This window comes from Psammomys obesus, unplaced genomic scaffold (assembly GCF_907164565.1).
Source record: "Psammomys obesus unplaced genomic scaffold, mPsaObe1.curated_primary_1811, whole genome shotgun sequence".
Lineage (NCBI taxonomy): Eukaryota > Metazoa > Chordata > Mammalia > Rodentia > Muridae > Psammomys > Psammomys obesus.
This window is the reverse complement of record NW_026592890.1, coordinates 25,975,038-26,000,792: the sequence shown is the minus strand read 5'-3', so window position 1 is coordinate 26,000,792 and position 25,755 is coordinate 25,975,038. Positions and strand designations below refer to the sequence as shown.

Here is a 25,755-nt window from a genome sequence, read left to right as displayed (position 1 = left end):
CTGGACATCCAAAGGTTCAGCGTATGGACATAGCTGTAATATACTGGTCTGTGGTCCCCATGGTTCTTTTTGAATCTGTGAAGAAAAGCTCTGGCTTCCTCAAGAATGTCGACATCAACACAAACCCTGGTAAATCTTCTCAATGAAGCCCTGTTGCTCATCAGTGAGTAAACTAGGCTCCAGGGTGCTAAAAAGACATACTCCAGGCCACACGGTCACTCAGCATCCTTGATACTGCTAATGCCACTGCTTCCGGTCCTTCTAAAGCAAGAGCCTGAGACTAAGATGTCAGAGACCTTTAGGGAGCAACCTACCTGCCCCTAGGAGATGTCTCAGTGCAGCGTATACCACTCAAAAGACAGCACGGAATAGTACGTAGAAGCTCTAACTGCGGTAATGTGGACTCAGATCCAAGTCTTACAAACTAGGGAATCCAGGCAGATGCTTCAGTTCTGTGAGCCCAGTGTCTCTCACCAGAAATACCTGGCCATGATTGTGCTGAGGACCGAAAGAGATCGTATTCAAGGTGCTGAGAAGTGTTCTAACTCACTGTTGCCATTTTGTTACTCACAGGAGCTTGGTGGCCAGTGATAGAGGGGAAAGGACACGTGCCCAATAGATCTAGGCTTGATTTCTGCATTACATTCACCTCCTCTTTGTTCCCGTATGTTCAGACATAGGCTGCCTGTTACAATGGAAAGATCTTATCCCTTATACACACCCCTGCTTCTTAAATATAAGGGCTCACACATGACAGATGTGCATGCTTCCCTTGTCTGAAGGTTAGAGCTTGTGAGTTAGGGTGAAAAAGGTCATCCAAGGTTCTTGCTGTCCTGATGCCAAGCCATTCCTTAACCGCTTGCTGTCATCTGTTCAAGCTGATTTCCCAGCACCACATACTTCTTTTGTGCCACAGAAAGTAAGAAGGAAAGGGGGAAAGGTACATAAAGGTATTTCTACCTAAAAGATAAAGAACCTGAGTTTTTCACAGCCATTTACAATCAGCTCGCCAACTGAAGTGACATGAAAACAGCTAGATAGAAAATCTGAGAATGCGGCCTTCAGTTGTATGGCCATAAGCCTACCAAAACTGCCCCTTGGAGCGAGCAAGGGGCCGAGTAGTGGCTGGTGGGCATTCTGCCGCACCCTCTCCTCCCTGCCTGTTCTGTGACTCACTTAGTATCAAAGATGGATTTGGGCCTCAGGACTGTCAAAACTATACTTTTGGTGATTTTTTTACAATTTTGTGCGGTTGGTTGGTTTGGTTTTTCGAACAGGGTTTCTCTGTGTAGCCTTGGCTGTCCTGGATTCACTTTGTAGACCAGGCTGGCCTTGAACTCACAGAGATCTGCCTACCTCTGCCTCCCCAAGTGATGAGATTACAGGTATGCACCTCTGCGCCTGGATGTTTTGTTTTTGTTTTGTTTTTAGCTTCTCTTTTTATTTTTTATTTTTATTAATTACAGTTTATTCACTTTGTATTCACAGTGTATTCACCTGTAAATAACTTCTTCCTTCCTTCCCTCCCAATTCTACCCTCCTTCTCTCTTCTCCACCCATGTCCCTCCCCCCAGTCCATTGATAGGGGAGGTCTTCCTTTCCTTCCTTCTGATCCAAGTCTATCAGGTCTCCTCAGGACTGGCTGCATTACCTTCCTCTGTGGCCTGGTAAGGCTGCACCCCCCCTGGGGGGGGAGGTGATCAAAGAGCAGGCAATCAGTTCATGTCAGAGACAGTCCCTGTTCCCATTACTATGGAACCCACTTGGATACTGAGCTGCCATGGGCTACATCTGTGCAAGGGTTCTAGGTTATCTCCATGAATGGTCCTTGGTTGGAGTCTCAGAAAAGACACCTGTGCTAGACTTTTTGGTTCTGTTGCTCTCCTTGTGGAGCTTCTGTCCTCTCCAGGTCTTACTATTTCCCACTTCTTTCATAAAATTCCCTGCACTCTGCCCAAAGTTTGGCTATAAGACTCAGCATCTGCTGCGAAAGGGTAGAATCTTTCAGAGGCCATCTGTGGTAGGTTCCTGTCCTGTTCCCTGTTTTCTCCCTCTTCTGATGTCCATTCTCTTTGCCTTTCTGATAAGGATTGAGTATCTTACCCACAGTGCTCCTTCTTGATTAGTTTCTTTAGGTGTACAAATTTTAATATGTTTATCCTATATTATATGTCTAATATCCACTTATGAGTGAGTGTATACCCTGTGTATCTCAATTCTCCAATAAAAAGACACAGATTAACAGAATGGATGCATAAACAAGACCCAACAATCTGTTGCATACAAGAAACACACCTAAGTCACAAAGATAGACATTACCTGAGAGTAAATGGCTGGAAGATGGTTTTCCAAGCAAATGGACCCGAGAACCAAACAGGAGTAGCCATTCTAATATCTGATAAAATAGACTTTCAACCAAAATTAATAAAAAGAGATGGGGAAGGACACTTCATACTCATCAAGGGAAAATAACCACCAGGAAGACATCACAATCCTGAACATCTATGCCCCAAATACAAGGGCACCCACATTTGTAAAAGAAACACTAATAAAACTTAAACCACACATAGAACCCCAGACATTAATAGTGGGAGACTCCAACACCTCACTCTCAACACCTCAACAAAGGACAGGTCAACAAAACAGATATTTTGTTTTTGTTTTTAAGACAGGGCCTCTCTATTATGTAGTCCTGCCTGTAGACCAGGCTGGCCTCAGGATTCACAGAGGTCCTCTGCCTCTGAAGTACTGGGATTAAAGATGTGGCCACCATGCTCAATCCAAAACTGTATGTTTTCAGACCTTGGGCAACTCTATATGGTATCAGAATTCTCCAAGCTCCTAATTATTCTGCAAGACAACACTGATAATTGTAGTGGTGATACTAAAAATATTACTAATAGGAATATACATATCAAGTAAAAGCCACTGTTGGGATTACCTTACCGTGCATTTATAATCAATTAACAGTGTATATAAATATATAGTAGCTCATAAAATGTTTATTCCTTTTTTTTATTCATTTAATTTTTTTAAAAACTGGCAAGATTTCTGTCAGGCTTCAGTCACATCATCAAGTGGGTTAGCTGAGGCAGCACCCGCTTCCTCCTCAGAGCAGCCAGTTTTGTCACCCAGGTGCTGTTTTCTCAGAGTTTCAGTGTTGGGTGCCTGCAGATTGCCCCGTGTTATCTCCATACTTTAATTCCCTCCGGGTCTCCCACACTCTGTATTCCTAGATGCAGACCTCTTACTGCGTATCCAGACTCCGCAGCAGGCAGGGGACTCCTTCCCTCCCAGGCTCTGCACCATGGAAGAGGTGGGAGGAGGCTGGCAGGGTACACCTACTTCCTTCCTTGCTGCTCTCTGCTCTTAGATCCCTGTAGGAGCCAGGGGATTCCAGCAGAAAGTGCTTTCCGACCGCCTGGTTTATGGGCACTCACAGAGCAGCTGCTGCAGAGCTTTGAAATTCTAAATCCCTGCCTGGCTGCTGTGCGCTACTGTGCTGCAGTAGCTTGACGAAAGTGCCAATGTGCAGTCCTATGTTTTCATTACCATGCAAAGGGGCAATGTGGAAACCATGTCCGTTGTCCCACAAGTTTGCTCCATCTGCTGCTTTTTGATTGTTTTGTTCTATTTTGTTTTGTTTTCATTATTATGCTTTTATTTATTTGTGTGTGTGCACCAGAAAAGGTTCCATTCCAAGGCATGCCATGCATGTAGAGGTCAGGCAACTTGAGAACAGGAATCAAACTCCCCATCTGTGGGCTTCGCAGCGTCTTCACTCAGTGAGCCCTCTCTCCCACCCTCTGTCTGCTTCTTTAAGGAGTTCTTGACCAAGAGCTCCTGGGTTAAAGAGAATGAAAAAGAACCCACTGTTTTCTGAAAGGTTGAGGCTCATGCAGAATCATCCAGCCAGGAACCTTCATGACAATTAGAAGGATCTGCAGAGCGGGGGGTGGGGGGGTAGGGGTGTGTGGGGGGTGTTCTGCCTGAGAGGGAACCTCCTAGATTCTTGTTTTCCTCCTTACCGTAGAAGAGACATTGAAGGTGCCTGTTCAGGCAGCTGCTTTGTGCTAATGTGTTTGCTTGTGCCTCTGCCAGGTGACACTATGACCCCTGGCCCTCAGCCAACCCCGTTATAACTCTTCTTAAAGCAGATGAGGCCAGAGAGCCAGATTTTGCCACTGAGTCCCAGTGTGACTCTGCCTTTCCTGTTTCCTTGTGCTGGTGTGTGAATAGAAGCCCATGGTTTTGTTGTTGCTTTCCTGTGGTTGTTTCCACAGAGCATGGGCAAGGAAGGTGGAAACATGCTTGGCTGGTTATTAGGAGTGAGAAGTGGTGTCTCCGGTAGGCCGTTAGTGTTTCAGCAGAGTCGCCTAAGGCAGGGCTGCTCACTCCTCTGTGCCTTACCAGGATTCAAGCAAGCATTGCTCAAAGGCAAAGCTAAGTGTGCCAGCAGGAGAGGGTGAAGGCAACAAGCATCACACCAACAGCCACCATCCAGAGAGCCCTGTGCTGGTTGCCCCCCCCCCCCCCCCCGCCCCGGGCTGTCCAGTGCATAGCTCAGCCTGCATCCAAGCCCTCAGTTCCAGGAGCTGCCGCCTTAGGGATCGTCGTTCCTAGTTGGGTGGGTTCTCCAAGCGCACAGGATTAGAACCGAAGCTTCTTCCGTCCCCCTGCCCTTGGTTCTGACCCCGCCCCACCCCTGCCTTGGTTGTTCATCATGTCCTCAGGTTTGCCATCATGGCTCTGCCTGACCTGCCCTAATGAGGTTTCTGAAGCTGTCCATGTGTTCCCAGCAGTTGCTTGCAGCGTGACCCCTCACTGCCCACTGAGGGTTAGAAAGCTCACTCGCTTTTCTTGACTGGCTAGCTCTTGTGCCTTCCACAAGTTGCCTCTTACTGTGCTTTGAATTAGCTGTCCTCCTCCCCTCTGCAGATTTATATGTCATTAATACATGATTCTTCCAGCTTATGTTCAGATTCAGTCGGGAACTGAAACAGGGATATTTTCTACCAAAGAATAAAGGCAACTTAATCTCATTATCAAAGTGGGCATTCTCACAGTACAGTCTCTGTGTAGACAATCTGAGAAGTAAAGTCAGAAACCAATGCACAGTCTGCCGTGACTTCAGCCTCCCCAGGAAGCACGTTCCAGGCATCCATTTCATAGCTGGGATGGCACAGTGTCGCTTAGATACAGCACACTGCTTCAGAGTACAGACATTTCTGTCTTCTTCTCTGCTTAATGTTCTGTGGTGGACATGCCTTATATATTCACCACCCTGTCGTTAAACAGTTGCATGTTTTCTCATTTCCCAAATGATAAGCAGCATCTCATAAACTCTCTCTTAGCACAAACTCATAGGCCAGAAGGCAAGCCTGTTTTAAGGCCTCTTGTTGACATTACCAGTTTCGCTCACCCAAAGTTTCTATACCAATTCTCAAGTCTCCATAGAGGACAGAAGACCCTCATTCATTGTTGGATAGACTATTAATCTGTGAATTTAATCACTAATTAAATCACTCACTAATCTATACTTTCTCTGGTTACTGTGGAAACTTTTTGGAAAGTGCGTGTGTGCATTTGTGTGTGTGTGTGTGTGTGTGTGTGTGTGTGTGTGTGTGTTTGACTGTGTGTGTTGCCAATAGTGTTCCCCATTTCCTACCTAATTGGTTTGTCTTAGCTATACAAATCCACCTTAAAAATATATATCTACAAAATAAACTTGCATGTAAATGTTCATAACAGAATTATTTAAAGGAGGAAGTAGCCAAAATGGCCACAGTTTTTAAATGGGTGAGCACCGTGTGATACAGCCAATGCAATGACATATATTTAGTGATGAAAGGAGTGATACTTTACTGCCTCCTACATCATGCATGAATCTTAGACGCATTATGCCTAGTGACACAGAGAAAGTCACCGAGACCGTGTGTCGTGTGATTAAAGCCACACAAAGTATCTAGATTAGGCAAATCCTCGGAAACTTAATGTAGGTTAGAGGTTTTCAGGGAAGGTGGGAATCAGGGGACTGCTTAGAGCACTGGATATCTTTGGGGATGTGAAGGTGTTCTGGAATTAAACAGCAGTGATGGTTTCTTTATAAATACCCTTAAAACTCCACTGTGCCATATGTGTAGAGCATATGAGTTTTTTTTCATATTACCTCACAAAACAAAATGTAGAAGTGTTAAGCGAAGGGGTCTGTTCTGTGGTCTGGAAGAACTGGGAAGGTGGGGTGCCCTGTCCCCTCCTGAGTCCTTTCGTATAGACAGGGTTAAACACCTTTCCTTGTATCAGCAGCTTCACTCTTTTGCCAACTCAGAGATCCAAAGCAAACTGGGCGTAAGAAGGGTCCCTGTCCTCCACTTGGAGCCCTTCCGTGATTTGCTGTTAAGACTTCATTTGGCCATTTAGGTTTGGGACCCCGTCCAGCATCTGGACAGCTGACAGCAGTGTTAACACTCACCCTCAGGGTCTGGCACTTGTGTTTCCCTTCCACTAAGTGCTTTCAGAGCTCCAGGCACTGTGAGTGGGAGGTTGGACAGGGCGAAAAGACACCACAGTTTCTCAGCCTGGGGGTTATTTGAACAAGCAAAACCAGAGATGATTTTAGGTGCCAGGAATGTGGCTCTTTCCTAATGTGCCCTGGTGTTTTATGAATGATTTTTTTTTCATCCCCTTGCTCCGCAGGGTGGGCCAAGATCTGTCTTCATCCCCTTGAAGCCTTTGCAACCATCAATACACCAGTGATCCAAGGTTCAGACACTGTTTCTGAAGCTTTGATTTGATGTGTAGTAGGTCCAGTTTTCTGGCCACGGCATGTGGTTAGTCTCTGCATTGTGAACATTCCCACCAATGCATGATGTCTCAGCTAAGACCCAGCAGTGTTAGAATGATGTGTTTGGTGGGCCCTCCTTCACAGACTCATCATGAAAAAATACTTTGTGTTTGCTTGGGGGGGGGGGGCGGATTATATGAATGTGTCATTTTATGAGGTAATTTGCCTGCAAAGTGAATCATGCAACAGGAGAGATCATTTTTTTATACCAAGGGAAACCGATGCCGCCTCCCTCGTGGTGTGTATAAATACCCTTGCCACAACTAGGAAAGATCGGGAAATTGAGGGCTGCTCCAGTTTTGTTGGCTCAAACTGTCATTAAGATGCCAAGGAAGAGGTGACTCACTATCCATACTGTGGTCCCAGCACCTCCATAGAATCAACTATTCGAAGTGTGGCTGGGAGACATCGTAAAACAGGAACTCTGCTCTCCCTGCCCCAAAGGTGGTGTCTGTAAGTGTCTTTCGTTAAGGCTTTTCCCCTCCATGCCTCATAGCACACCTTTGTGTGGACTTGCCAGAGCTCCATGGGTGCTTTGTTACATGGGTTTGGGAACAAGTCATGGACTCCAGCTTTCTCCTCTCGTCCCCACCCTGAGCTCAGCTGTGGACACATTGCCCGACCTCCCTGTCCTCCCTTATGAAGCACAGTAACAATGCCCATGTTTGGGCAGTTAGGAGAATTTGGTGGGATTGCATTTTCCGTTGCACAGCGTAGTGCCTGGTGCATACAGTGAGCACTAAATGATGTTGGCTACAATCACCAAGATCTGGAGCCTTCATTTCTACAGCGCTCCATCCCGTAACTGTGTATGTATTCATCTTCAACAAGCTTTGGACGGCATCTGTGTATTAGCTCACAGTTCTGTGGACCATAAGCAGACATAGCATGGCTGGGGTCTCTGTTCAGCGAGGCTGAAACCAGGGCATCAGCCAAGCTGTCATCCTGACACCCTGTTTTGGGGGGAGGGATCCATTTTCTGACTCATGCAGGCTCTTGATCCAGCTCAGTTGCCGTGGGTTGCTCTGGTTCTGGGAGTGCCCCCTGAATGGCTGTGAGAACTCCTCAGCTCTGGAGGTCCCCACAAGGCAACCACGTGTTAAGAACTACAGTTGAGAAGATCCTCACTTTGAACACTTCTCACACTTTGGCTTTGCATGTCCAGGAAGAGCCATCGCCTTCCAGGGCTTACTCGATGAGGTCAGCTTACCAGGACAATGTCTTTTTTAAAGTCAGCTATGCCAAGTCACAGAGTTGATCACAGGGATGACTGCCTCATCCCCACATCCCAGGGACTGTAAGGGAGTGTTCTTGAGGGGCAGGAATCTTGTGAGGGAGCTCAGAATTCTGCCTACGACAGCACAGCCTCAGCAAGACACAGCTTCTCATTTCTTCCCTCCTGTTGGCAGCAAGTAGGTTTTTCCAAGTGGGCAGAGCCCTGTGCCATGGTGATGCTGGGTGGACCCAGCCCCACAGGCGTCTGTGGCTCAGCCCTCAAGGTCTTACGAGTTGCACAATGCAAACCCAGCTGAGTCCCACCTTTGCCTTGGGACCTCCAGGCACCAAGGTAGCCCTGCTTTTTCTCCAGCCTCCCCTAACTCCTGCAGCCTTTCTGACTGATCCCAAAAGACAGTGCCACCTGCCCTCACACATTCACCATCAGGGTCACCTTGCTGTGTCCTACAAAGGAAGAATGCCGCTTTGCACAGGATTGAAATGTGCTAGTGAATCAGGAGACTAGGATGGCAGGTGCTGTAACTGCATCACCACAGCTCCAGGCGTGGCGTTCAACTGTCCAAATCCTGCTCTAGCAGTCAGCTGCCCTGGCTCCTCAAGGGCTTCACTGTCTCTACTGAGAATGTAGTGAAATACCCAGGTCGATCCTGTGGGTGTTCGTGATTTCACAAGCATCAAAAGCTGTCTGCCTGGAACCTCCTCTCCTAAGGTCACCTCACTTTTGCTGCGCTCCGCCTCCTCCTACCCTTGTCCTCATGCCATTGCTGTTCTTTGAGAGGAGTGTATGCTCGGGAAGCTGCAGCTGGCCTACAGCTCTGCTCTGAATTCTCCACTGCCTATGTGTAGCTAGTCCAGTCCCTTTCCTTGGTCTTATCCTCCAGCATCAGATTTGCCCAGGCCAGAGTCCTGCCTGGCCAGAGTTCTGCCTGGCCAGAGTTCTGCCTGGCCAGCCTTCACCTGTTTTTCCCCAGGCCTGGGCCACCCTCTAGGCTCTCAGGGAAGGGATGGGGGGGGGTGCAAGGAGGAGAGGGGTAGGGAACTAAGTCTGAGGGCTGTCATTTCCCCATACCCTCCTAAGTTGGCTCCAGGGTAACAGCCTACTCATCGGCTTTCCATAGAGTGTACCACAGACAAAAGGATTTTCCAGCATGGCGAGTGTTCTCAACCAGGTTTTGTTTCCCAGACCAGCACAAACCTGAAGTCCTCTCATTCACCCAGCAACTGTAGACTGTGGTCCTGGGCATCGCTTTTGGCTTGGCAGCTGAGGAAATGGAAGGATTGTTGGTGTTTATGTGCCCACAGACTGGCATCAGTAGCTGAGAGTGTGTGCTCACCCAGGCCCACCTTGGGTCAGAACATATTACACCTATAGTAATTGAGACCCCCAATACTGCAGGTCGAATTCTATCTATTGAAGAACTGTGTGAAGGATTTGAGACCACACCATGACATAAAGTGATCATGGCTGCTGTGCTCATGGGAGCAGGGTGTGGCTGTGCTTCACTGTGTCTGGCAACTTCTTCTCCAGTTGTGTAACACTGCTAGCTAATTTTAAAAGATCTGCAGGGCTACATAAATTTAAGGAAACTGGATCTTATATGCATATTAGAAACAGGGCCCCTCGGCTTTTAAAAGGATTGAAAATCAGGGCTATAATCCGGATATCTTGACTATTCACACAGGATCAGATTAGTCCAAATGCTCCCTCCCAGCCCGTCTAGACACGTGGACTAGGGCCATGGAGCTGACAGGGTGTCTTACTGATGAGGACCCCAGTGTTTTCAGAGTGGCACCGACAGTGCTGCAGTGGCCTGCAAATCAAAAGCCAGGAGAATAGTAAGTACTCTCCATGCTGGTGGACGTAAAAACCGCCACACAAAACTGAATAGAGGTACCTTTATTTTGGCCCAAATTCCCAGAAGTCTGCTTCATGGCAAGGAGCCTGAGGATGATGAATGCGGTCCATATAGCGTCGTCCGAGTCTTCATCAAGAAATGGTTAGGCTACCTGACCCAAGAGTGAGGGAGAAGACCACAAGCTCTCTCACGAATCTTTGTGATTCACTCTTGGTGTCTGGAGCCTGCATTATTTCTGGTTTGCTTTTGTTTTGTCTCTGTATGTGTGTGCATGTTGCCATCTCCATCGTTACTGCTGATTTTTCATATGTGCCCTGTCATAAGAGAAAGGAACAAGCAAGATATGTGCAGAAGCATTTGTTAGCGCGGAGTGTCAAATACTTGCAGTGTATTCCCTCCACAAAAGATCGTTTTCTCTGAGCTAATCTTCACTGTTTTAATTTATTCACTTGACATCTGTAGAATTCGGCTGCATGCTTAGCACGGTTCTAGGCACTTGAGACACACACAACTGTGAAGCAAAGGACAAGCAGCCAACCCCTAACTTCAAGGGATTATACCTTTCCCTGAAGCCACCTGTACAGTTAATCATTTACTACACTGTGGGCCTCTTTTGATGAACCTTAAAAGTCCATCTTTGTTTGGAGAGATATAATGTCCTCTGTAGGAATTCTAGTAGGGGTTGCTTTGTTGCATTAAGTAGACGGTTGCATTAAAAAGAATGAAAGTTCTCATTGGTTGTAGGTTTCAAAGGAAACCAGGATTTCTCCCGGGCAACCCTAGTAACATTGGAGCTGGTTGCAGGAGGCCGTTCTGTGCTTAGTAGGACATTTGGTGGCAACCCTGGCCTAACCCCACCAGATGTACAAGCACCCCTTTCCCTGCGTTTCGGCAACTGAAAACATCTCCAGACGCTGCCTACCACGCATGTTTCCTGGCCACAGGGGTGACTGATGTGAACGTGACCCTGTGGTTCTAGGCCTGCATCCTCCGATTAAGCAAGTCAGTGAGATCCCCAAGAGAAAAAGCACTTGGAGCATGTGTTTTCTGTCTGGCCCTCGCCAAACCTCACAGCAGTGGTCTACCGGGAAGAGTTAATGTTTATCAGTCAGACGGAGGAGCAGCAACAGCAATGATGAAATTCCCTCAGTAAACCATGCCTTGGAGATAGTTCCCATTTCCCGTTGGAAACTTGTTAAAATCATTCATTGACCATAAGTGAGAAAGCATCTTGGACACAGTCTGCAGTAAATTAATCTTGAATGATTTATGAGGAAATGGGTTCCAGATTTGGTGATCTCAGCTCAAGTAGTAGGCGGCTGCCTGATAAACATCCCCGTTCTCAAGAACTCACTAAGTGTTTGCTGAAGCGTAGAGTGTGAGAGCTCTAGCGTGTCTAAAGCCCATCCGTGCCTGGTCTAGGAGAACTCAGAGCTTGGGAATGGCCACAGGGCATCTCCTCAGCTGGTGACAGCTCCTGCATTGATAGGAATTGCCCTTCGTGGTCTCAGACCTCCCTCTGTCCTGAGTCCTGCCTTCCCCTGTGAGAATGTGTCATACATGGCGCCACATGTTTCTTATTTGACTCTCTGGTCCCCAAAACTGCTTTTTGGAGTTTTGGCGGGGACACCTGCAGCCAGTTCTACCTGCTCCTGTCCACTCACAGTCCAGAATGGTAACATTTGTTTCCTCCCTTGTGTCTCTGAGTCATCTTCACTCCTCACATACGTGTGGGCAGGGCCTGGGCGTGGTAGGACACATCTTTAAGATCAGCACTTGGGAGGCAGGGGCAGGCAGATCTGAGTTCTAGGCCAGCCTGGTCTACAGAGCGAGTTCCAGAACAGCCAGGGCTACAAAGTGAGGCTCTGTCTTAAAAAGAAAAGATAAAGCAGGATGGTACTACTAATGAAAGTCACTGGGAGAAAGGAAGGTTGGGTTTGGTACAGAATTTTCACTCATTTAGGTGTTACATATTCAGCAGCTACTGTGTGTAGGCATTGGCAGTACATCTGTGGGGAAGTGGACCTTCATCCACGGGGCAGTGGGTCATGTGGACAGGCCATCCTTTAATATGGCACAGTGGGGCTCGAGGTAGGGGAAAGCAAGGAAGCCAGTGGGCACTTAAGAAAAGTATTATCTGAGCTTGTGGAAAGGGGTCTGAGAAGGCTTCGAAAGAGAAACGGTATCTTAGTGGGGCACTGATCCCTTGTACGTCTAGAAGAAAAGGCAGGAGTGGTCAGGCCACATCCCCAGTCGGGAAGGTAAGAGCGGAAGCAGGAAGCGTGAAAGGAAAATGGAGCAGCGGTGAGGACGCCTCTCAGGACTCAGATGGGAACAGCTGGCTCTTTGGAGATTTACCCAGGAGCCTTGGGAAGGCAGGTGTGAGGAGGAGAGGGTGACATGACTCAACTTTTCCATCTACCACCAGACCCAGACCGTAGCAGCCGCTCTTTTAAATGGTTTGAAGAATGTCAAACACTGATAGAAATTTGAAATGCTAATTAGCAGCTTCAAATGCTCCTGTGTCTGGAGGCTACATGACAGCCTCTTTGCTTCTGCCCAGCTTTATTTTCCACTTGGTAGCTACTTCTTAGTTTTAATACGATCATCATTTTGTGACTGAAGAGTTAGTGCCCACAGTGGGGTGTGTGGTAAATAGTTCTTGGTCCGCACCCTGGCTTCCCAGTTCATCTGCTGTTCACAGTTCACAGACTTTTGCTGTGTTGGAAGGTTTTGCTCTAGTGTTGAAAAATTCGCTTTATTACGCACATATTATCTTTTTTAGTTTTTCAAGAAAGGGTTTCTCTGTGTAGCCTTGGCTGACCAGGTCTCGCTTTGTAGACCAGGCAGGCCTCGAACTCACAGCGATCCACCTGCCTCTGCCTCTGCCTCCCAAGTGCTGGGACCACCACACCCGGCTACGTATTTTAAGGTGACTGAAGAAAAAGATAAGAAACCTGGGTGGGCTATCTTCAGGCAGGTGTGTGGTAATGTGGAATTTTTAGGGGGCACAGGCCTCATTTGAGTGAAACTGTACCCCATGAGCATTGTTCTCTGTGATCATGCCATCTTCCAGAGCGCTCAGTGTGCGCTTCAGAGGACTGAGATGGGTCTTAATACTAGTCCCTTGCCACTGCTTTAGTCAGCCTGCTAACTCTCCCCTTTCTCTTTTGTCAGGGATTTGGATAATGGGCTGTGTGCAATGTAAGGATAAAGAAGCAGCGAAACTGACGGAGGAGAGGGACGGCAGCCTGAACCAGAGCTCTGGGTACCGCTATGGCACAGACCCCACCCCTCAGCACTACCCCAGCTTCGGCGTGACCTCCATCCCAAACTACAACAACTTCCACGCCGCCGGGGGCCAGGGACTCACTGTCTTTGGGGGTGTGAACTCCTCCTCTCACACTGGGACCCTTCGTACAAGAGGAGGGACAGGTAAGCCGCTAGCAGGGAGAAGAGCCAAGAACCCAAGAGTTTTTGGAGTCCCTGCTGGGTGTGTGGGTGGGGTGAGAGGAGGTGTGCCACCTGAGTCAGAGGACAACTTCTAGGCGCTGATTCTTTCCTTTCACGTGGGTCAGGCCTGGACAGCAAATGCCTTTACCCACTGAGCCATCTGGCCAGCTCTTTGGCCGTGTTCTCAATTATTTTGGCAACTATGTATCTGTGCTCTGGCTGACTCACTCTGACTAACATTTTAACAGAGGAGTCTTAGTCAACTTCATCCATCATGTACCATTCAAAACAAAAGACCCACGTTGAGTATCCAAGATCAGTGTGCCTGGCTTTGGGGACACCCCTGAGAGTTCTGCACCGTTAGTCTCCTGCAGCGTCCTTCTCCGCCTTAAGCCAAGGCCCCACCCTGGCCACCCTGAACACCCAGTGTGGCCTCTTAAAAGCAGGGCCGCCTGAGCACCATCCGGGTCCTTACAGCAGAGGCCTCAGGCCTGGCTGGGGAGTGCACCCCTCCCTCACTTCTGGGGTAGTTTCTGTCCGTGATCTTCCCACTCCTCAGCCTGACAGCCACTTCCTGGCCGGTGTGGCTATTTGGCATCATGTTCTTATCGGTTGCCTCTACTTCTCAGTGTTTCAGCCTGAGCAGCCCTCAAGCCTCTCATTCATTTCTGTTCGATTACGATCTGTGTATGTGTGTTGTTTTGTGTTTGTGTGTGATTTTTGAGACAGGCTGTCACTTTGTAGCCCAGGCTGTCCTCAGACTATTAACAATTCTCCTGCCTTAGTGATTGTTGGGATTACAGCCATGAAATAGCACACCCAGCTATGTGTTTTAAAGTTGAGTTTTGTGTGCCAAGACGTTTGTTTCATATTCTCTCTCTTCCCTTCCTCCCCCTGGGTTTCCTTTTCTTTCATGCTACAGGGCTAGGTTTCACTGCTGTATCTATTTGCTGACTTAGCTAATGCTCCGTAACATACCTGGCACACACTCACACACATGTTTCCTGCAGTTCTTGTAAATTGTCTCGTGTATTTGTAGTCTTCCAAATCCTCTCTCAGTGCGTGAACCATAGCAACCAGATATTTGGCATTATTTGTTCCAAAATTGTTTATTACAAAAGTTTAAAAGAATGTAGCCTCTCTTCACTCATCTGGGGACAGATGCCTCGTGTCCGCTCTGACAACCCCCTGTGCCTCTTTAGGCAGAGAGCTGGCGCTGCTGAGGCTTTAGTGGCGCTCTTTGCGTCCAGCATACACAGTGGGAGTGGAGGAGGATCCCAACCTGAGGCCTTCGGACATTTTTTTTCCCTGCACTGCCCTGTCAGTGTCTGTCCCATAGAACAAAACAACTGTGTTCACCCCTGTGCTACAATGACACTAGCTCCCCCTTTCATCCAACCTTATATGAGAGCCTCACCAAACCTCCGTGTCCTGCGCCCCCGCCCAGGTGCCTGGAAAGGAAGCAGACAGGCAGTCTGGGGCCCTTTGTCCTTAGAAGATACAGAAGAGAAAGGAAAGCCAGTCGTGTACTCAGCTCCCCTCCACTGTGAGAGGTGCTGAGTGTTTTGTGTTTGCTGACTTTAATTCAGCAAACATGAGCGTCATCCCTCTTCAATCATTCGTGAAGACTGGCTGTGAGTCCCAAGAGTACCTGTCCCAGACTCCTCCACTCCGTCAGAGAAACCTTCGGAAGGGAAGACAGTACCGAATAAGCCCTGCTCCAGGACTGCCCCTGAGACAGGTGGAAGAGAAGTTCCACCCTTAAGCGCTTGTCCCTCCCTGCACCTGATGATCTCCACAGCAGTGTGGCGCTGGGGAGAGAGGAAGCCACGCTCTAATGAGCCATCGTGGCAGGCACTTTGAAGTGTGTGCAAATCAAAATGAGAAGCCAGACTACAGAGAAATGAAAGGCTCCCCTCAGTTACAAGCACCGAGTAACAGCCACATCTACGTTCTCAATGTTTGTTGCCTCTGTTTCTGTGGGTCTGAATCTGGGAGTGACCGCCTGGCCTTCCGACTTGGGGCAGGATGAGGTCAGGGTGCGTTGGCTGCAGGGTTTGATTGAGTGAACTGCTTTCTCACCACCTCAGGTGGTGTTGGTAGGTTCCAGTTCCTGGTCAGGGGTCAGTTTACTGTCACGGGTGTCTTGCCAGCGTGGCACCTGCAAGGTCGTAACAGCGGAGAAGCCACTGTCTTCTGAAGAGATGTGTCGCGCTGGGGACGTTTGTCACCTTTATATGTTGTGTTAGTCAGTATCAAGCCATTACGTTCATAAGGGAGGGAGGCTGCACAAGGGCATGAGAATTAAGGCAGCAGGCGCTGTGACCTCCCCAGGATTCTGCCTGCCACCCGGGGTAGGCCCTAGACTGAACGGAATGCTGGGCGGACTTTTGCGATTGATAGAAAACTTCTAGGATGGGGGAAGGGCCTCTGAGAGTCAGCAGTTGAGAGGACAGAAGTAAGTAGATAGTGTGGAGCTCGAAGGGGGCAGGGAGTGTTAGCAGTATGACCTCAGAGCTGACGAGCTGACAGCCATTACCACAGCTGCAGGTGCCAAGGGCAGCACATCTTCCATGGGGGGGGGGGGGGGTAGGATGACATTACAGAGACGTCTCTAAATCACCAGGACACAGAGCAGGCCTTCCTGTTTCATTCACTGCTGTGCTGGTCTTGAGTTGAAAGAGTGATACATTTTTCCCAGGCCTTAGCACAGGGGAGGTGGGAGGGGGGACAAAGGGTGTCAGTCTTTGCTGCAGATCCGAGCCAGTCAGAACCCTGCCGCTTCCCCAGTACTCACCCAAAGTTGCCCAACGAGACATCGCTCAGTTCCAGGCATTTATCATAATCCCCCCGTTCCCCACCCCCGACACAAAGTCCATGTTACAAAGCCAGCCACGTCCCCATATTAATTTACAAAACCTCAAAGTGTTTATAAATGGCAACTAAATGTAGATGTTTAAGGGTGAGCCTTTAACAAAGATGTGATTTCTTAGTATTGATTTCCTGTGTAATAATCTCCATCTTTGCTTTGACAGGAGTGACACTATTCGTGGCTCTTTACGACTATGAAGCACGGACGGAAGATGACCTGAGTTTTCACAAAGGAGAAAAATTTCAAATATTGAACAGCTCGTAAGTTTGGGATTGGGGGAGGTGAAGCACACCTGCCTTTTGGTTTTGGGGGAAAAGGCTCTTGTGCCAGAGACAACAGGTATCTGAGGATAAGGAAAGGGACTTACTGGATAAGGAACTTACTGAGTTCTCTAGCTCACGGCAATACAACCTGAGTGAATTGGTGACAAAGTACAGCGGTGTCGCAGGGCCCTGTGTGCTAAAGCAGAGAGCAGAGTCTTTTTTTTTTTTTTTTTTTTGAGTCTACTTTTCTAATTGTGTGTGTATGTGTATGAGAAAGAGTCGTTGTGTGCTTACAGGAGAACGAGAGCCGCACTGCATTCGCACGTCGCACATCAGTGTCAGAGGGAGCCATCAGGTGTCCTCCTCTGTCACCCTGAGGCCCGTCTCTCCTTGAACCTGAAATGCCCGGGTTTCAGCTTGGCTGGCAGCCAGCAAGCCCTACCTCTATCACACACATGCCCTCCCCTCACACACACCCCCCACACACACACACACAGTACTAGGGTCATAGGCTCGAGAAAGCATTCTGGGTTGTGACATCCTACTGGGATACAAATTTGTGAGCAAGCACCCTTAGCCCCTGAGCAGCTCTCCAGCCCATGGGTCCATGTTTTTGCATTTTAGTAGAAGTCGTAAGAGCACTGGTTCCTGGCTGACCCCCATCCCGTCTCTCCACCTCCAAATCAGTATTCTCAAATGGCTGCCACACTGCTTGGCTGCTCTCTGCTTTGAGCTGTGGGCACGGGCAGAGGTGTCACACTTCAGGTCAGCAACAAGATCTCCCACTCCATAACCATGAAGCCTGTGGAGGTGGTTCCCTGAGTGAAAATATGAGCATGTCTGTGTGCTGTAAGAAGATAGCAGAAGCATTTCTGTGAGAAGATAGCAGAGTGCATCTTAAACTAGGAACTCTTAAACTGGGAGCAGGCAAACTTAGGGGTGAAAGTAAAACTCCCCCTTCAAGCCCTACCTTGTTATTTGTAGGGGAAGAGCAACTGTGTGTCAGGTTTCTCTAGCTGCTGAAACATTAGTCTCTTACACCTAAGCAGTGTGCATGGGTAAGGGAATTGTGGGAAAATCCAGGCTCCCAAGAAGATGGTAGCATCCTGCCTTAGCACCTCAGGTGTGTTGCTGTGTGCTCCCTGTCACTGGGAAACACTGCCACCCGGGGCTAGGCACGTCAAGGGTTCTGCTCTCACCACCCAGGCTGATTGCTTCTCCTTGGGCTGACTTAGTGGTAGTTAAAAGATCTGAAGCTTGGCTTTCCATTTCCCTCTAAAAAGACAAACATAGGGAGGGAGGTAAGAAGTTAACACAGCCCCTGAGCCCCTGGGAAGCAGAGGGTGTGGCCCCAGGGAACTCCCTGTAACCGGAAGACTGTCTTCCTGGACCTCCTGCCCTTCCTGAGGGTGCCCCCGGCTCTCAGCACTGTGCGCTGAGAACATACCAGCTCTCAACAGCAAACCCCAATACCTCTGCAGACACTAGAAACTCAGTGTCAGCAGGCGCTGTCTGCATAATGCCAGGGACTTTTAAAATCAGGAGCATTGTCATCGCCAACAGAGGAGTGGCTGTGTCTCGTTTTTTAATCTATTAGAATATGTGGACAAAGTGCATATAACCGTGCCTGGCGATGGTTGTACCGCACTGTAGTTACTGACGTATTGCCTTGGGACTTCCCACTTAAAAATGTAAAAAATAAGACATGTATGTTACATGTATCTTACCTCAATTTTTCAAAAATGTAACATTTACTGCAGTCTCGCAAACCAAGCCTCCCTCACTAGAGGCCTCCTGCAGGCAGTGGAATTTCTTAAAATAGTAAGCAGCTGCCATTTATTGCAAGCTCCTATGTACGGGCCATGTGCTAAGTTACAGCTGCCGTCACTCACTCCTCACAACAACTGTCTGAGGTATGTACCGCAGTCGGTACTGGACATCTGAGAGCCGCAGGGCACAGTTAGGGAACTGCCCCCGTGCACAGTCCTGGCAGGTGGGTGAGACAGAGGGTTCAGAAGTCTTGAGTCTGGTTGTCAGGTGTGACCTTGGACAAGCCCAGATGCTGCCATCAAAGGCAGCCAAAGGATCTAAGTGACAGTAGAAGATTGAGGAAGTTGGCTAGAGAGTCGGAGAGAGGGGGGTTTGGCTTTGATCTCTTCCCACTTATGATTGCTTATTGTTAGTTTGAGTCTCAGTTGAATGCTGCTTGTCGGAGTCTATTGATCGGGTTTTGTGTAAACCTTCCCCAGTTTGTACAATATGCTTTAAATGGCAAGGTCGACTAGAAGTTTGGAACTCTGTGAGTCCTTGGAAGTAAGAAGTAGAAGGGGTAGAAAGAGGCAAGTATAATTCTGGGCGTGTGTGCACACTCCTGATGCAGGCCTGTGTGTCCCGAGTGCAGGGCATGGCCTTGTCAGTCACTGGCAAAGCCAATCCCTGCATCTCCCTTTGTTATAGAAAGCCTCTACAATATCAACAAGGTGAATTTTAGAGAAATATTTAAGGGAAGGATGCTGCCTGCCCCACTCTGTATTTTTATCTGAATGCATAGCTTTTAGTGTTTCTGGTACCCTGTGGTCCTCTGACCCCGTTTTCATAGAGGAGAGCATTGGAGAGGGGCTTTTCCTTTAGAGTGGAGTCCTTCGTCCTCCATGCCACTTAAGGGCCCCCTTTTCAAGGTTATGGAAAAGAAAAGTAAGGTTTGTACAGCAAAACGATATCCTGGAGTCACGGATAATAACAGGGAAGGGAAACCAGGCAAGGAAACAAAGCAACAGCACAGAGCAGATGGCACGAGGCCTCCCTCCCCCACCGCCCTCGGCCTGGCTCTCAGCACTGACAGGAGAAGGATGTGGCTCTGCTCTCCCTGGGGCAGCTGCCACCCCTCCTCCCGTATGTCCCCCTCCTGACCCTCCCTCCCATCGAGGGGCCCTCATCCACAGAGCATGTACAGGGCAGATGTGCTCAGAAGGGCCCTTCCCAGTGCAGACAGGAGCGGAGGGCGTCCTCGTTGACCTGTTGGTAGTTCTCAGCATAACATATTAAGGACCTTCGCAGGCTTGAGCTTACTCTGCACTGCATTTAAGCTCACCTATTCATTCCCTGTTTTCACACTTTGTAACGAGTAATTTAACCATCTTGAAATACCATGTCCTTAAAATGCAATCAATATTTTACATAGATAGAATCTGAAAGTTCTTTTCTGTCATAATCAGGAAAAAAAATTTTTTTTTGTTTTGTTTTTTTCAAGACAGAGTTTCTCTGTGTAGTCCTGGCTGTCCTAGAACTCAGAGATCCACCTGCCTCTGTCTCCCTAGTGCTTGGATTAAAGGATCATGCCCAGCTTAAAAATATTTTTTTGATTACCCAAGCATGTGATAAAAGTTGTTACAAAGAGTCTCTCTCAGAGTAAGAAGTACAGTTGCCAAACACAGGAAGAATCCAGAACTCCCTGCCTAGACAGGTCAAGGCTGGCTGCTCCTGGCAAAGCAAGCCACTTCCTGCCTCCATCTGGTCTCTGAAGCATCTTGCCTCCTGCCCGGCAACTGGAACCATGGCTCTGTGAGGAACTCTAGGATTAGAGGCAGGAATGGAGGAAGAGAGATCTGTATGAGTTAGTAAAAAAGATGAACTGCAAGAACAGTTTAAAGAAGTGTAGCATTATGGACTAGGGAGAGAGCTAGGCAGGTCAGGCCTGGGGCTTGGTCCAGTCCCCAGCAGGTCAGGCCTGGAGCTTGGTCCAGTCCCCAGCAGGAAAGGCCCAGGAACTTTGTCTAGTCCACGGTGTTCGTGGCGAAAGCTGAACATGACAGCAGTACCTGTAACCCAGAGATGATCAGAAGGAGTCGCTGGTCAGCGAGGTGCACTCGGTCAGCTAGCTTCAGGTTCAGTGAGAGACCCTGTCTTGAAAATACGGTGGAAAGCAACTGAGGAAGACACCCCTATCAACCTCTGGGCTCTGCAGACATGCACACACACATTGCCATGCATTGCTGTATGCATAACACCATACACAGAAACACACACACACCATACATACACACGACACACACACCACACTACACACACACACACCACACTACACACTACACACACACACACACACTAATACTGATTAACTACAGTAGCTCAACAGTAGCGAAAGGGATGTGTTAGAGATCTCCCCACAGCGGCAGGGCGTACAGAAGGTGTTTGGAGGTGAATTGGTGCTGCCAGCGCATTCAACAGCGTTTATGTGTTTGTTTGCCCAACAACTTCCGGGAGATGTTCTGAGTCTTCACTCCATGAGGCCCGGTGAGAGAGACACCACAAGATGTGACTCTGCCTTGTGACGCGTTGAGTCTTTGTCACTTGTGTGTCACTCCTACACCCTGCCTGGCCCAGAAACAGAAGTCCAGGCTGGCGGTGTCCTTCTTGAGAAGAACTACAAACTCACAGGGTTTTAAGGGCTGACTATTGTGTGCTAACGCGTGATTAACTGTTTAGATGCCTAAACCAAAACAAGACAGCCGGTACTAACGTTAAAGCGGAAACTGCTGCATTAATGCCGAGTCAGTTTGCAGCAAGATGTACCCCCCCCCCATGACATTCCCAGACCACCTGAAATTGATGCTAGCCTTTCTTTTCTTTAATTCAATTAGAACTAACTTGATGAAGGTTCTCATGCGTTAGAAAATAAGCCTGTGGTACGAGCACTTAATTTTTCTTCTCCCTTTTGGAGCATTTCCCAGGTTGGGAGACAGGTTGCAGTGAGGAGCTGATGGCTAATTTTTTTTTTTTAAATGATGAAATGTCTCCATCTAGTGGAATTTCAGAGCAGTAGACACTGTCACTATTAAAATGAAGGAGCATTTCCAAAGCCTTTTTTTTTTTTTTTTAGCACACATGGTGGTAGCCTAACTTCCACACGAGCACTTACATGCTAGGCTTACGACTACACACGTTTCTGTGAGGCTAGAAATGGGGACCGTGCCAACTTAAAATGTTACCTTCTTGTTTTCTCTTGTGGTATGGGGATGGGAGCCAGGGCCTTGTGCTCACTGGGCAAGCATTCCACCACAGAGCACCCAGTCGTGAGTTGTACCACAAGGCGGAGGGACGCATGTACAGATTGTAGCTGGGATAAATTTCCATGTACGTGGTAAATGACACGGCTCTTACATTCTTTGGGTACTTTTATCTATGTAAATTCTTTGATATGTATAAATGTTTCAAATAAGAATGTTGGATAGAATGTGATTATGATTAAAGGGTTTTTCTGGGTAAGAGAACCACAATGTCTCTCTCATCGTTTATCTGTTGTTTGATAGGGTTAAAAAGGAAAGATGCTAAGGAATACATTTGTTTGTTGTTTTGTCTGTTTGTGTCTCACTGTGTAGTCCTGGCTAGCCTGGAGCCTACTGTGTGGACCAGGCTGGCTTCGAACTCATAATCACCTGCCTCCACTTTCCACATGCTGGGACTAAATGTTGCTCCACCTCATCTAGCCAAGGAATAAGTTTTATAATCCCTTAGAACTACAGAGATGGCTCAGCAGTTAGGAGCGAGTGCTGCTCTTCCAGGAGACCCCAGTTTGGTATCCAGCATCCACATCAGAGAGGTCACACGACCGTCTGCAGCTCTAGGAGATCAGAGGCCTCTGGCATCCAAGGGCACCTCTGCTCAGGTGCACATTCCACATACAGAGACACACATGCTTATACATAAATTTTTTTAAAGATAAGCCCAAAGCCAGTACATTTTCTTCCCTGAGAGCGTGAGCAGCCCAGCCAAAAGGTGATTTTTTTTTTTTTTTAATTAAAGGCTTGAGGTTTCTCTTGCCACCTCTGAGGAAAAAATGGGGGGGGGTGAGATGATGGTCTATGATGGTCCGAGGCTGAGGGGCCTGATGTGCTGGCTAGCAGCCCTGTCCTCCCCTGCCCTCACACTTCTGACCTCATTGGTGGAGAGACCTTCATTTAGCCCAAGTCACACATGACCTTTGGCCCACCCATTGTTATTGGGAGGAAGCGCACGCTCCACTTTGGCTCTTTGTTGCATGAAAACCCGAGTGAACCCAAGCATATGGCTGGCTGTTTTACGGGCAGTGGCTTTAAGCTGAGTGTTGAGAGTGCCCTGCCTCCCGCTCCCTGAGAACTTTGCTGCTCCTGCTTCTGCTGCCTGGCTACACACCTGCCCACCCTTCCATCCGATTCAGACAGCGAAAGCTGTGAATGTTTGTTAGAATAATCTCCAGCTGAAAGTGTCCAGGAAAGCCTGCCCTACGGTGTCCTTGATTGTTCTACCCACCGAAGGCCATGTCTTCCCACAGTGAACAAGATAGGTACACTAAGCATGCGTCCATCCCGCACTGGGCCCCCTAACCAGCTTCCCTCCCCCAAACAATCCTGCATTTCCCCATAGTAAGCCGAGGCTGGTATGAGTCCTTCCATACACAGTCATTCAGGTTTGCCTCCTACCCAGAAAAATGCTTCTGCAAGTGCATCCTCCCGGGAGCCCCACAAGGGAAAATTTATTTTAGAATCTCTTGATGATGACTTTGAACTTCCAGTCCTCCTGCCTCTACCTCCTATTGGGATTTCCACCTGTGGCTTATGTGGTGCTGGGTATCAAACCTAGAGCATCATGCACGTTAAGATAGCACTCTGTGGACTAACTGCATAATTTCACCGGAAGGCAAGAGGCAGCCCTGGCTTGAACTCGGCCTTCTTAGGGCCTATGTTAGAAGTTTGAGGAAGAGAAGACAGACTGCAGAACTTGTGTGGCAAAGGGATGAGGCAACAAGGACTCTGTACTGCACAGAATCGGACTGAAGAATGCTAAATTGGATGCTGCATTCATGTCTCTTCTCCTTTTCCTTTGCAGGGAAGGAGACTGGTGGGAAGCCCGCTCCTTGACAACAGGGGAAACTGGTTACATTCCTAGCAATTACGTGGCTCCTGTTGACTCCATTCAGGCAGAGGAGTATGTTGTTGTTGTCATCGTTGTTTTCTCTAACTGCCTGCTTTTAAAAGTTAATTGTCACACCAAAATGCCAGCGACCTGGCACAGGAGAGAGAAGAAATCTGCCAGTTATTAAAGGCTGAAAAAATATAGTGCCTCTCTGTTGCTCGGATTTCGGTCAATTCTATGGAATACACTTGTTTTTAACTTCATATTTTTCCTCTCAACCTACCCGTTTTCTTACTTCAGAGCTTTATATGAGTAGCCTAAATAAAAACCCAATAACTTTCTCTAGATTAAAAACTAACGTGGTGAGGCCCCAGCTGCGGCATGTATTATTGAGAGCCCGTGGTGTGCCCGCAGTCGGCTCCGGGAGCCCTGAGGAGGCAAATAATTATTAAAGGTTAAGCCAGGAGCCTTCTCCTTGATAATCAGAAATATTGAGAGCGCTGAACAGGCATACCTTTTGGCCCCAGGTAAAAGTATTTCACATAGAGCAAGCCCCCACAACCTGGAAAATACTGCAGCTGTGGGTTTCAAGTGATAATTTCTTTGAGTGAGGTCTCAGTTGTTTCTGTGGCTGACAGGCGCTGACTAGCAGTTATTTGACCCCACTCTCCCACTGGAGACAGTTTAGGAAAGTGCTCAGAGACTCCAGACTTTCTAAGGATGACTAATCATTGTAATTTCTCCTACCGGAGTCGGAGACACTTGTAGGAACTCTTGGAAAAAGAGAGGGATGGGTAAGGTCCGAAGCATCAGCATCTTGGCCTCCGCCTGAGCGCCAGGGGGGACTTGCTTCACCAGAAAGGGAAAGGAGAAAGTCAGCCTCCCACAACCTGCAGCTCTCACTTTTAATTTTCCTGTGGATTCGTGGAGGCCCAGCAAGGAGGATTAGATGATTCACCCTGGCCAAATCCCCAGTCCTATCAGTCAATCCTCTTTAATTCTTTTGTACTCCCCACACTAAGGAGATCTGTCTCTACTTCTCCAGCACTCAGTGGCTTAGAGCTGTTTTCCACCCTCCTTATTAATGTGTTTCATTATCAGTAAATACATGTATTTGTACTGAATTTTTAGGACAGATTTGTAGATATCTTTCTGTAGGTTATCTTCCGTGTCTTTTGAGAATTTAAAACTTACTACAGAGTAACATTATTTTGATTTAACTGAGAACCCATTTGCTGCATATTTATAGTGATAAGGTTTTTTTTTTAATATTGGGCTATAGAGAGTAGGATTTTTTCAATAAAGCCTATGGTTTGTACATATGCAATTAATCAGCATTATGTTAAAATACTGCTGGGTTAGGTGTAATCCATTGGTCTACAAGCCCCCTTCCACCATTCTTTCGCACAGCATTTTAACTGAGTTACTGATACAAACTTTTTCTTCAGTGAAATCCTTTCACTTACAAAGGATCTGATGAGAAGCCTACTAGCTCTGTTCAGGGGTGCTGAATTGAAACCTCTTCCTTAAAACCAGTTGCTTTCATAGATAAATATCCTAAAAGTTGCTCCTGAACACAGATTCTAGTGGGATGCTCCAGAACTCTCCCTTGGGCTCTCAGCACACTTAACTACTCATACACAACCCAGTGCTGAGATGTGGACCAACCGCCAGGCATTGGTTAGGGCTCAGCAGTACAGATGAGGAGACAAAAGACACATGACGATCCTGAGGTGGCCTGTGAGGCTTCCTACCGTGGCACAAAAGTGCTATCAGTTCGCTGCCAGGGAATGTTAAAATGCCTACACCCCCGGCTCATTACGGACATGCCCATTAACTGTGCACAGATCTCACGTGTACAATAAACCCTCCCTACAGCTGTGTGAAAGAGAAGCCCTGCCGCAGATCCCCGGCCAGGTGCTTGGTAAATGCTTTTCAATAATTTGAGTCCTCACACCTGCTGAACAGGAAGAGAAAAGCAAACCAGGTGATCTGTCACCTCAGATCAGGGGTTTCTTCAGAATTCCTGTAGGTAGAGATTGAATAGAAATGTTATCCAACTTCCTTCTTTATTCGTCCTTGGTGGATTCCTTTTTAAAACATGATGCTTGGTTGGTGATCTTTCTCTGTGCGAGGGCTGTGTCTTGGTATTTCCCAGGCATTGTAGTTGTGCTCAGAAATCAAGGGTCTTAGAGATGAGCTGTGGGAGCATCTCCTACAGTTGACATTTCAAACAAGGTGGCAGGTTTCTCTTCTTGTGCATGCAGGTGCCACTTTTCACACACACAAATTCCTGTCGTCTAGAGGGAAGGAAAACAACCCACAATTTAAGCCTGACTT

The 25,755-nt window shown here is 47.9% G+C and overlaps 1 protein-coding gene across 3 annotated transcripts in view; it reads left to right on the top strand.

Annotated features, from left to right (window-relative positions):
* Fyn (FYN proto-oncogene, Src family tyrosine kinase) overlaps positions 1–25,755 on the top strand; it is a 195,293-nt gene that overhangs the window by 132,107 nt on the left and 37,431 nt on the right. For all 3 annotated transcript variants that reach the window (XM_055615957.1, XM_055615954.1, XM_055615956.1), the window contains 3 exons: positions 13,114–13,371; positions 16,425–16,521; positions 23,389–23,487. In XM_055615957.1, coding sequence (XP_055471932.1) covers positions 13,125–13,371; positions 16,425–16,521; positions 23,389–23,487 — 443 coding nt within the window. In that variant the 5' untranslated portion in view covers positions 13,114–13,124. The remainder of the gene's footprint in view (positions 1–13,113; positions 13,372–16,424; positions 16,522–23,388; positions 23,488–25,755) is intronic.